The following is a 12,658-nucleotide window of genomic DNA, read 5'->3' as shown; positions in this document are numbered from 1 at the left end:
GTAGATGCTTTGATTAGAAATGTTGAATGTGTGCTTCATGTCTTAAATTATGCTTAGCTCCATGAGAATAGGTAGTTGAGTGTGGTTAGAAAGCTTTTGTTGCTCGAGAGAGAACATTAGTACTTATGATACGTTCTTCCCCATAACAAAATATCCATGACCTTAGGTTAATGTTTAGTAAAAACTACTTTGGTGAGAAAGCCTAGCCTATGCCTCTTAGCTTGTTGATCATTTTATCCTTGCTTTTAGTTCATTGTATCCTTATTTACTTTTATGCTTTAAGTACTTTTAATTGCTTGTTTTAATTATTTCTATCTTCAAAATATCATATTATACGTTTTCGAACATACTAATCGATCGAGAAACTATTAACTTAACCCCCACTCCTTGTGGATTCGACCTGTATTTGCCGACGTACTACGCTACGCCGTGCACTTGCGGTATTACTATTGAAGGACGTAAAGTCCCCATGAAGTTTTTGGCGCCGTTGCCGGGGAGTGGCGACTTTGTTAATTGTTTTTCTTGATTAGTTAGTTCATTTTTCTTTATCATTTTGAATTGTTTTCATTTTTCTCTTCACTTTGCACTTGACCTCGATTTTTGAGTGTAGTGTATGCAAACTAGGTTTGAAGGACAAGAAAATCTTGTACCTATAAATCCTGAAATTGGGAGAAGAAGGAAAAGGAAACAATGAAATATGGCGGTAGAACACCCAAAGTCCCTTCGGGAATATGCCATGCTTGATGGGTGTCTAGGTCGAGTATTGTTCAACCAACCATCACAGCCGCAAATTATGAGATCAAACCAACTTTCTTTCAATTCATTGCTCAGAATCAACTTGCCGGCACTGAGATGGAGAATCCAAACGACCACCTAGATGAGTTCGTGAATAAGTGTGGCACTGTGAAATATCAGGGGATTTCTAATGAACAAATGAAATTGATTTGTTTCCCCTACTCACTCTGTGGGGAGGCAAGAGATTGGTTAAGATCTGAAGGTCCAAACAAGTATCGCACTTGGGAGGCATTATCTAAGGCTTTCGTTGCTCGATTCTTTTCACCAGCCAAAACAGCTAAACTACGTAATGATATCACCTCATTCCGTCAAAATGATGGTGAAGCATTATACGAGGCTTGGGAAAGATATAAAGGGCTACAAAGGAAGTGCCTGCACCATGGAATCCTAGACTGGCTCTTAATTCAAAATTTTTACAATGGTCTTAGGGACGAGATACAAATTTCAGTAGATGCTGCAGCTGGAGGAACATTGATGGCCAAAACGCCGAGGTAGCGAAGCAGATAATCAAGGAAATGTCCTCGAACTTCCATTAGAGAGATAAAAGGAATACCAAGAAAGGTGGAAAATATAAAGTGGATGCATTACTTGCTAATCAAAACTCTATCCACGCATTGTCAAGGAGGATGGACCAGTTGAGTGTAGGGAACACACTAAAGGTTTGTGAAGTGTGTGGAATCCAAGGTCATTCCCCATCAGAGTGCGCAGTAGCAGAATCATCATCAAGCTAACAAGTTAATGCAGTGTACAATTAAGGGAAGCCACCATTCAATCCATACTCCAACACTTATAATGAAGGTTGGAGGCATCATCCCAGCTTTTCATATAAAAATCCTAATGCATATTTGAACCCACCATCATATCACCAACCTCTACTAACATATAACCAACAAACCCCAGGGTTTCAAAAACCTCCATCACAAAACTCACCGCAAAAATCAAATTTGGAGTCCTTGATGGAGAACTTCATTGCCACTCAGTCCAAAATTAATGATGATACTTCTAGTGCCATCCAGCAGATTCAAGCACACAACAAAATCATTGATAATCAGATGGCACAGATGGCGCAGCAATTGAGCAACCTCTCTAAACCCAGTGGATAGCAACACCGAGAAAAACCCCTCCGGGCATGTAAATGCAGTTACACTAAGAAGCGGCACAACCTATAATCCTCCACCCATGGTTGTTGTTGAGAATGAAGAAGAAGAGATAGTAATAGAGGAAGAAGCACCTGATGAAGGGGAAAAGTAAGAACAACCAGCACCTGCTCCAGAGAAAAGAAAGGAGCCCACCACTGATGTATATATATATGTACCTCCTTGTTGAAATACACAAAGATGGTCGAATGCAACAAGAGGGGTGGTGAATTGTTGTGTATCTAGCTTTACTTCGTTTTTCTTCTAATTTGCGGAATTTTAAAATAAAGCATAAACTTAAAAAGCAAAAGATAAAAAGGAGACAAAGATTTTACGTGGAAACCTTCTTGGCCTAATAAGAAGGAAAAACCACGACCCCCCGAGATTTCAAAATTCTCACTAAGTTTTAGGCAATCAATTACAATTACATAAAACAGTTTGCTTCACTTGAAGCTTCTCTACTCTAGGCCTAATTCTCTTTCTCTATTCTCCCTTTCTCTTTCTCTATTCTCACGATTCTCTTTTCTATTCCCTTAGACTTCTCATGAGTCTAATTACAACAAAACACTCATTAACCCTTACAAGGCCAATTCTCAAGAGATTAAAAATCAAAATAATTACTTAAGAAAAATATAATAAATTAATTGGCATTTAAAAACAGAAAATATTTTTCTTAAATGATCTCCCTTTAATGGACACTCTTGGATTGATATTGGTTTGAGCAATGTTCCTCCTATTTATAGTGGGAACAGACAGCGGTTACCTTAGACACACCTCCCACTATCATCCACGTTCTCAAAACAAAAGGATAGTGGAATTGCCAAAAGAATAAATGACCGGCTGTCATTTGCTCAAAGATAAAATCAGTTTCCTTAAGCTAAAAATAGCATAGGAGTTAAAAAGAACAAGATCCTAAAAAATAGGAGATCTTGTTTTAGCCGTCCAAATTTAAAAGGAGACTTATTCAAAATGAAGAATAAGTCTTCTCCACATTTTAGGCGTTTTAAAAAAAGTTTTTGCCAATTAATAAATTAATTTAATTAAGCAACTAATTAAACTTTTAATCTTTTACATTAATTAAAAACAGAAAACATAATTTTCGTAACTTCCAGTCAATGTCTTCTCCAGACCTGTATCGTGGGGAACAACGTACTGTCTCCATCTACAACTTTCGTCAGAATGTTTACTCTAGGAATAGTAAGCTGACTTCTAAAGCAATTATCCAACTCCTTGGATATTCAAGACACGTACAGCTTCCACGAACAAAGTCATACGCTTCATCAACAATTAACACAATCGGATATATACCTACAAAACAATCTCTAAAACATGTTTGTTTATTTAAAAGTGAAGTCATCATCAAAACCTTAAGAGCCAACAAATTCTCCCTTTTTGATGATGACAAACTTTATAAACAAACTTAAGTATACTAGAGTAAAGCAAATGTTGAAGAGCATGTTAGAGATTAAAACAACTCTTCTTAACTTAGTAAATATAATTTACCAAGCATATCATAAACCAAAAATAGACTAACAAAAAGTATTAAGTATTTTCAAGAGAAACAACTTTAAAACAGTTAAACCAAAACAAAAAATTAACCAAAATATTCATAATGTTAAAAAAAAAACACAGATCATAAACATAATTAGCAGCATGATCCTTGCACACAACACATTAAGCATGATCCTTGCACACAACACATTATCTTCCAAAATTGAATCAATTTGAATCAATTGAGATATGTAACTGTCAATTCACACAACTCCTCTTAAGTTTGTGCATTCTCTTCCCCCTTTTGTCATCAATCAAAAATAAGATAAGGAATATCAATCCTCAGCACAAAACATATAGAATTGTCAGTGATGAAAGCAAGAAACAATAATAAAAGTAAGTGCCATGAACAATAATCAAACCTGCATATAGTTAGTTGTCACAGACCATTAATAAAAGCAAAGAAAAGTAGCAAATGTTCAACGTAACAACAACAATGTACCCCAGATGGTACAAAGTAAAAAGTGAAATTGTTTGTGAAATGCAACAACCATTCAAATCTTAAAAAAAACATAAGGAGAGAGTTCAAGGGGCAGTCTCTTCTTCATCCACATATTCGGTCTACACTTCTACTGTATCCAACTTTGCACCAAGACGATTCTCCATCATGGTAAGTTGATCAACAATTGAAGCGAGTGAGACACGAACTTCATCTTGAAAAGCACTGAATTGAGACTGTAGGTCAATGAGCTTGGAGAGAACAGAATGTGAGGAAGCTGTAGAGATAGGATCAGCACAACCAATACCAGGAGACAAGATATTGTGACTGATTTTACCCTTCTTTTGTGCAACCCCTAAAAACTTAAAAATCGTTTTTTCATTTATTCCTGAAAAAACTATCTTTGCACCAACACAATATGTATCAAACCCAACATTTGGAACATTGAACCATTCCCCCAACAATGCGCTATTAAACTCTAATTTTATGTTCCTAACCATACTAGAACACATTCCACAGTCATTGGAAAAGTTTGAAATAAACTCTCGCATAATGTTTGGGAAAATGGGATTACAACTAAACTCAGTCATCAAAACCTCCCATTCTTGAAATTTTAAAATAGTATGAAGTTGAGGAAAGTGTGTAGAGTCATACCAGTATTTATCTACCCCAAATCCGACGGACATTTCCTTTGCAATCTCTTCAGCACTGTTAGGATCAACTTGCTTCAAACGCTTGACCGCTTTGGAGGATGATTCACCTTTTGGTGAGAATATTTTTCGTTTTGTTCCAACATTTTCAGTAGTTTCTTGGGATGGTGATGGTGCAGCGTTCAGTAATGGGGGTGGATGAACAAATTTTAAGGGTTTTGGCTGGATGTTTTGGTGGGATGTAGAGGCTTTCTTTCCTGATTTAGAAGTTTTCTTGCTTGATTTTGGTGTTTTCATGTCTGAATTTTGAAAAGTTGAGAGAAGAGGAAGAACGGTTTCTTGAGACGGTTTTGAGAAGGGAAGATGATAGTTTGAGTGATTTGATGTGGTAGGGCTTTTTAAAGATGGCTGACGGTTACCTCACGTCCCATCTCATCAATGCCATTCATCATTGCTTTTGATATGGAAGGATTGAGTGGAGTTGGGATTGAATTTTGGATTAAACTGTTTCCCTTAAAATTTTTATTTATTTAAGTTTAAAATGGCTAAACATTTTTCAAACAATATGATAATATAATTTATGATATCAAAATAAAATACGAAATCAAAATAAAGTAATTTAAAAGAAATGAATTATGATATTATGAAATATTATAAAGAAAATAACGAACATATTGCTTTGGTCTGATCAAATTAACAACATGCAAACAAGAGAATATTCATAGTACAAACTTTATTACGTGTTTACCTGATCCATGCAATAATTGATTCTCAATCAAAATATTGAGGTTGATTCCTGACCCTCTTTTTTCGTGATGCTTCATTGGGAATTTTATGCAACCATCTTTAATGGAGCTTGATCATACCAAGTTCCAATCTCATCTTCTCATATTGTTCCCTTGGAAGCGGTTTGGTCAGAATGTCTGCAACTTGTTCATTAGTATTGACATGCTTTAATACAATATTTTTGTGTTCTACGTTATCCTTAAGGAAATGATGTCTAATATGTATATGTTTAGCTCGTGAATGATGCACTGGATCTTTAGATATACATATGGCACTGGTATTATCACAATAAATAGGAATACATTCAACTTTAATACCAAAATCTCTTAGTTGCTGTTTTATCCAAAGCATTTGGGAACAGCAAGCTGCTGCTGCTACGTATTCAACTTCGGCTGTGGATAATGCAATCGTGTTTTGTTTCTTGGAACTCCATGAAACTAAACATGAGCCAAGAAATTGTACCATACCTGATGTACTTTTTCTATTGACTAGATCACCTGCATAATCTGCATCACTAAAACCTTTTAAATCATAGACATCACTTTTAGGATAAAATAGGGACAAGTCGTCTGTTCCCTTTAAATATCTCAAAATCCTTTTTACTGCTGTGAGATGTGATTCTTTAAGGTTTGATTGAAATCTAGCACATAAACCAACACCAAATGAGATATCGGGTCTACTTACAGTTAGATATAATAAGGAACCTATCACGCCTCGATACATTGTTTGATCTACGTTAGTTCCTTTTAAGTCTTCATCTAATCTAACATTTGTAGCCATGGGTGTATGGTTGGTTTTAGCGTTGTTTAGCCCATACTTCTTAAGAAGTTCTTTTATGTATTTTTGTTGATGAATAAAAATACCATTTTCAGTTTGTTTAATTTGCAAACCAAGAAAGAAATTTAATTCTCCCATCATGCTCATTTCAAATTCTGTGCCCATAAGGTTGGCAAATTCTTTACATAACAGATCATTGGTTGCACCGAAAATAATATCATCAACATAAATTTGAACAACTAAAATATCATAACCTTTATTCTTAAAGAATAAGGTTTTATCGATTTTTCCTCTTACAAAGTTATTTTGAATCAAAAACTTTGATAGTCTTTCATACCATTGCCTAGGAGCTTGTTTCAACCCATAAAGAGCTTTATTAAGCTTGTAGACATGATCAGGACAAGAGGTGTTCTCAAAACCAGGGGGTTGTTCAACAAAAACTTCTTCATCGAGAAAACCATTTAAGAAAGCACATTTCACATCAATTTGATATAACTTAAAGTTCATAAAAGCAGCAAAAGAAATTAAAATTCTAATAGCCTCTAACCTTGCAACCGGAGCAAATGTCTCAGTATAATCAATACCTTCTTGTTGATTGTACCCTTTGACCACGAGTCTTGCTTTGTTTCTTACAATTATTCCATGCTCATCTAGCTTATTCCGAAATACCCATTTTAAACCAATTACCTTCTTGTATTTTGGTTTGGGTTCCAAGTGCCCTACTTTGTTTCTTTCAAATTCGTTTAATTCATCTTGCATGGCTACTATCCATTCGGAATCCTTTAGAGCTTCTTCGTGATTTTTGGGTTCAAGTGATGATAGGAACGCAAAATGTGCACAAACGTTTCTCCGTTGGGATCTGGTTTGTGTTCTCTTATTCATATCACTTATAATCAAATCAAGAGGATGGTAACTTTGATATTTCCAAGGTCTGGGCACAAATTCTCTTGAGGGAACAGTAGCATGTTCCTGTTCAACATCTTGATTGGCATTTTGTTCAGCTGCTGGATCATTTTGGTCATCTGCGGGAACAACTGGATTGGGAACAGTCTGCTGGTCCTGTTGTGCTGGCAGTTCCTGGACTTGGTCAGTTTCTCCTGCATCTTCTTGTATTGGCTGTTCACCTGTTGTTCCTTGATCTTACACTTTAACTCCTTCATCATCATCTTCTAGATTTGCAAGACCTATTTTGATATTGTTTATTTCCTGTTCACTTGTTGAAAAGTTAGTTTCATCAAAGATTATGTGAACGGATTCCTCCACGCACATTGTTCTCTTATTATAAACTCTGTAAGCTTTGCTATGTGATGAATAACCGAGAAATACTGCTTCATCACTTCTTTCATCAAATTTACCTATATTTCGTTTTCCATTTACGTGAACAAAACATTTGCATCCAAACACACGAAAATAGGAAATATTTGGTTTAACACCTTTAAGCAATTCATAAGGTGTTTTAGAAGTGATTGGTCTAATTAACACACGGTTCAAGATATAGCATGCAGTATTGACGGCTTCGGCCCAAAAATTTCTAGGTAGACCACTAGCAATCAACATCGTCCTAGCCATTTTTTCTAGGGTTCTATTTTTCCTTTCTACTACTCCATTTTGTTGTGGAGTTCTAGGAGCGGAAAAATTGTGATTTATACCATGTTCATTACAATAATTCATAAAGTTTGAATTCTCAAACTCTTTGCCATGATCTGATCTTATGTGAACAATTAGATTATTGGTAGATTTTTGTATTTTGTTAGCAAAAGAAACAAACTCATCAAAAGCTTCATCTTTGCTTACTAAAAATAGAGTCCAAGTAAATCTACTATAGTCATCAACTATGACAAACACATATTTTTTGCCACTACGGCTTTGTGTTCTCATAGGTCCACATAGATCCATATGAATTAATTCTAATGGTCTAGAGGTAGTCAACAGATACTTTGATTTGAAGGATGACCGCACTTGCTTTCCTTTAGCACAAGGATCACAAATTTCATTTTTGAGGAATTTTATCGCTGGTAATCCTCTTACTAGGTCTTTTGATCTTAAGGTGTTAATCAATGAATAGCTAGCATGACCTAGACGCTTGTGCCAAAGCAGTGGGTCTTCTTCTATAACGCTTAAACACGTTAGACTGGTTTTGGGAACAGTGTCCAGGTCCACAACATAAGTGTTCCCTTTTCTGATTCCCTCAAGCACAGGGTCTCCTGTGTTGTTCCTAGAAATTATGCATCGTTCAGAAGTAAACTTAACAGAGTTACCTTTGTCACAAAATTGAGAAATACTTAAAAGATTGTGTTTTAAATTCTCGACTAAAAATACATTGTCAATGGCATGGGAACTTGACCTTCCAACCTTTCCTTTGGCGATTATCTCACCCTTCATATTATCACCGAAGGTTACAGTTCCCCCATCATAAGCTTCAAGTGAGAGAAATTTAGATTTGTCACCCGTCATGTGCTTGGAACACCCACTGTCGAGATACCATGAGTTGTTCCCCCTCACTTGTACCTACACAGCAAATTAAGAGTTAGGTTTAGGAACCCAGTTATCCTTGGGTTCCTTGTCGATTATACATGAATCATATTTCTTGATCCATAACTATTCGACATGAATTTTATTTGCTATGTAATGCTGTTCCCTTTTTATACAATGATATTTTAGGTGTCCAGTTTTACCACAAAAGGAACATATTTTACTACTAGGGAGATCAACATAGACCTTTTTCTTTTTATCATTTTTAACATAACCTAGACCTTCTTTACCTTTCGGTTTAGCATTTAGAATCCATTTGGGAACTTCATTGATTTTCTCTTTTCCTTTTAAATTAAGTTGATCTTTTAGATACTTATTTTCTCTTTCACATGATTCTAATTTTCATTTCATTTCTTGAAATTTCGTGCTAAACAAATGAGTGGATTTATCATTTTCATGCCATTTTAATCCTAGCAATTTGTTTAGATTCATTTCAATGTTAAGAGTGATGAATTCCTGCTTTATTTTCTCTAATTGCTCTTTTAACAAGATATTCTGATCTAACAAATCAAAAAATCTACTTTGCACATCAATCCTAAAGGTATTTAGATATGAAATATGATCTTTATTTAACTTAAAGTCTTTCTCTAATTGGAGACACTTAGCTGTTTTTTCTTCCAGCTTCTCTTGTGTTTCCAAAAATAACTTAATTAATTTATCCTTACTTAAACTGAATAGATGTTTAGGAGAAGAACTAGAAGACATTACCTCTCTTTCTTTAGTTTCTTCATGAGATGCCATGAGACACAGATTTGCAGTTTCTTCCTCTACAGGAATTTCAGTTTCAGCTTCGCTTTCAGTGTCACCCCAAGCTACGATCATTTCTTTACGAAAATCTGTTCTGAAGTTTCCCTTCTTTGGCATTCTTCCAGCTTCCCTTGTCTTCCCTTTGCCCTTCTCATTCTTCCATTGAGGGCAATCCTTGATGAAGTGATCAGTACTTCCACATTTGTGGCATTCAAAATTTGTCTTCAAGTTAGCAGTTCCTCTTTCCTTATTATTTCTTTGGTTTCTATATCTGCTGTTCCTGAAGAATTTTTTGAATTTTCGTGCCAACATAGCAGCTTCCTTTTCACCAGCTTCTGATTCTTCACTATCATCCGCTGCCAAAGCCAGTCCTTTATTACGGGAACTGTCAGCTGTTCCCAAATGCAGTTCGTGTGTCATGAGTGAACCAGCCAGCTCCTCCAAGTTGAACTTGGTGAAATCTTTGAACTCCTGGATGGCTGTGACCTTAGCTCTCCAACGCTCATCTTGTGGAAGACTTCTCAATATTTTCCTGACTTGTTCATCAACGGGAATAATCTTACCAAGAGAGACTAATTCGTTCGTGATATTTTTGAACCTGGTGAACATCTCTTGAATGTTCTCCCTAGGTTCCATAACAAACCTCTCATATTTAGACATTAGGAGGTCAATCTTGGATCGCTTCACTTCACTGGTACCTTCATGGGTAACTTTCAGCAGATCCCAAATTTGCTTGGCAGTTTTACACCCCATTATGCGATTGTGTTCATTTGGTCCAAGACCACAGTGAAGTAATTTGATAGCAAGAGCGTTCATCTCCATCTTTTGAAAATCTTCTTTTTCATATTCAGTGATTGGTTTTGGAACAGCTTCATTGTTGGAGTTGATGGTCGTCACCTCAAAGTCTCCAATTTCAATGACTCTCCAAACTTGATAGTTTTCGGCCTTTATGAAGATTTCTATTCTATTTTTCCAGTAAGTATAGAATTTCCCATCAAACATGGGTGGCCTTTGCGTAGAGTACCCTTCTTCCATCCGTTCGTTCATCTTCAACATCTTGCCAGGGAACAGGATACTGCTCTCAGGGTTTCCTGATTAAATGAGGAACAGGGCTCTGATACCAATTGTTGAAATACACGAAGATGGTCGAATGCAACAAGAGGGGGGTGAATTGTTGTGTATCTAGCTTTACTTCGTTTTTCTTCTAATTTGCGGAATTTTAAAATAAAGCATAAACTTAAAAAGCAAAAGATAAAAAGGAGACAAAGATTTTACGTGGAAACCTTCTTGGCCTAATAAGAAGGAAAAACCACGACCCCCCGGGATTTCAAAATTCTCACTATGTTTTAGGCAATCAATTACAATTACATAAAACAGTTTGCTTCACTTGAAGCTTCTCTACTCTAGGCCTAATTCTCTTTCTCTATTCTCCCTTTCTCTTTCTCTATTCTCACGATTCTCTTTTCTATTCCCTTAGACTTCTCATGAGTCTAATTACAACAAAACACTCATTAATTCTCAAGAGATTAAAAATCAAAATAATTACTTAAGAAAAATATAATAAATTAATTGGCATTTAAAAACAGAAAATATTTTTCTTAAATGATCTCCCTTTAATGGACACTCTTGGATTGATATCGGTTTGAGCAATGTTCCTCCTATTTATAGTGGGAACAGACAGCAGTTACCTTAGACACACCTCCCACTATCATCCACGTTCTCAAAACAAAAGGATAGTGGAATTGCCAAAAGAATAAATGACCGACTGTCTTTTGCTCAAAGATAAAATCAGTTTCCTTAAGCTAAAAATAGCATAGGAGTTAAAAAGAACAAGATCCTAAAAAAATAGGAGATCTTGTTTTAGCCGTCCAAATTTAAAAGGAGACTTATTCAAAATGAAGAATAAGTCTTCTCCACATTTTAGGCGTTTTAAAAAAACTTTTTGCCAATTAATAAATTAATTTATTTAAGCAACTAATTAAACTTTTAATCTTTTACATTAACTAAAAACAGAAAACATAACTTTCGTAACTTCCAGTCAATGTCTTCTCCAGACCTGTATCGTGGGGAACAGCGTACTGTCTCCATCTACAACTTTCGTCAGAATCTTTACTCTAGGAACAGTAAGCTGACTTCTAAAGCAATTATCCAACTCCTTGGATATTCAAGACACGTACAGCTTCCACGAACAAAGTCATAGGCTTCATCAACAATTAACACAATCGGATATATACCTACAAAACAATCTCTAAAACATGTTTGTTTATTTAAAAGTGAAGTCATCATCAAAACCTTAAGAGCCAACACTCCTGTTCCTTTCCCACAAAGATTAGCGCGTCGCAAGCTTGAAGAAAAATATGAGAAGCTTTTAGAAGTTTTGAGTAAGCTTGAAATAAACTTTCCCTTCATAGATACTATCAAGGAGATGCCTTCTTATGCAAAGTTTCTGAACGAGGTATTATCTAACAAAAGGAAGCTGCCAGAAACGGCGTAGAAACACTGAAAGGAGAATGCAGCACTATCTTAGAGTGCAAGGTGCCGAAAAAAGAAGCTGACCCCAGAAGTTTCACCATTCCAGTCAAATTTGGTGAAGTCTTGGTTAATAAAGCACTTGTTGATTTGGGAGCTAGTGTGAGTATCATGTCGCTGTCTTTATGCAAGAGGATCAATGCGGAGATCAAGGCAACAAGGATGTCTTTGTAGCTAGCCGATAGATCAGTAAGGTTTCCAGTTGGAGTTGTTGAAGATATGCCAGTTCAAATAGGGAAGTTTTATGTCCCTTGTGATTTTGTGATTATGGATATTGTTGAAGATGATGTCATACCTATCATTCTTGGGAGAGATTTTTTGATGACAGCACGGGCTATTTTTGATGTGTTTGATGCCAAGCTTACATTTAACATCTTAGGGGAAGACGTTGAGTTTCATCTTCCATCAATAATGAAAGGACCCGCTGATGAATCACTGTGCAGAGCAGAAGTGGCAAGGGTTGAGATTATGCATCCACAGTATGATGACCCTTTGAGATCAATCTTAGAAGGAGTTAAGGATGGAAGGCGCTCAGAAGCCGCAAGTTTGAAGAAGCTGTTAGATGAACCAGATTTCTATATGGAACCAATGATGGAGACCGTTTTGGAGGCTTCTGTGACGGCTAAATAGGAGAGATCCATGCCTCCTCAGGTAGAGCTTAAACCCCTTCCTTCTTTATTAAAATATGCTTATTTAGGAGAAAATGAAACTTATCC

General features: G+C 36.0%; 2 protein-coding genes across 2 annotated transcripts; both read left to right on the top strand.

Moving 5' to 3' along the window:
* The first annotated feature begins 697 nt into the window (after positions 1-697).
* LOC130808399 (uncharacterized) lies at positions 698-1,898 on the top strand. Its single transcript, XM_057673875.1, has 4 exons — positions 698-760; positions 832-1,242; positions 1,332-1,479; positions 1,552-1,898. Exons 1-4 carry the CDS (start codon positions 698-700, stop codon positions 1,896-1,898), a joined length of 969 nt encoding a protein of 322 aa, XP_057529858.1.
* Positions 1,899-1,974: 76 nt separating this feature from the next.
* LOC130808398 (uncharacterized) lies at positions 1,975-12,572 on the top strand. The gene is made up of 6 exons (XM_057673874.1): positions 1,975-2,042; positions 4,164-4,200; positions 4,886-4,959; positions 6,957-6,996; positions 11,886-12,044; positions 12,117-12,572. The coding sequence occupies exons 1-6, from the start codon at positions 1,975-1,977 to the stop codon at positions 12,570-12,572; spliced, it is 834 nt and encodes a 277-aa protein (XP_057529857.1).
* The last annotated feature ends 86 nt before the right edge of the window (positions 12,573-12,658 follow it).

Source organism: Amaranthus tricolor, chromosome 3, assembly GCF_026212465.1.
Source record: "Amaranthus tricolor cultivar Red isolate AtriRed21 chromosome 3, ASM2621246v1, whole genome shotgun sequence".
Classification (NCBI taxonomy): domain Eukaryota; kingdom Viridiplantae; phylum Streptophyta; class Magnoliopsida; order Caryophyllales; family Amaranthaceae; genus Amaranthus; species Amaranthus tricolor.
This window is presented reverse-complemented; position numbering and strand designations above follow the sequence as displayed.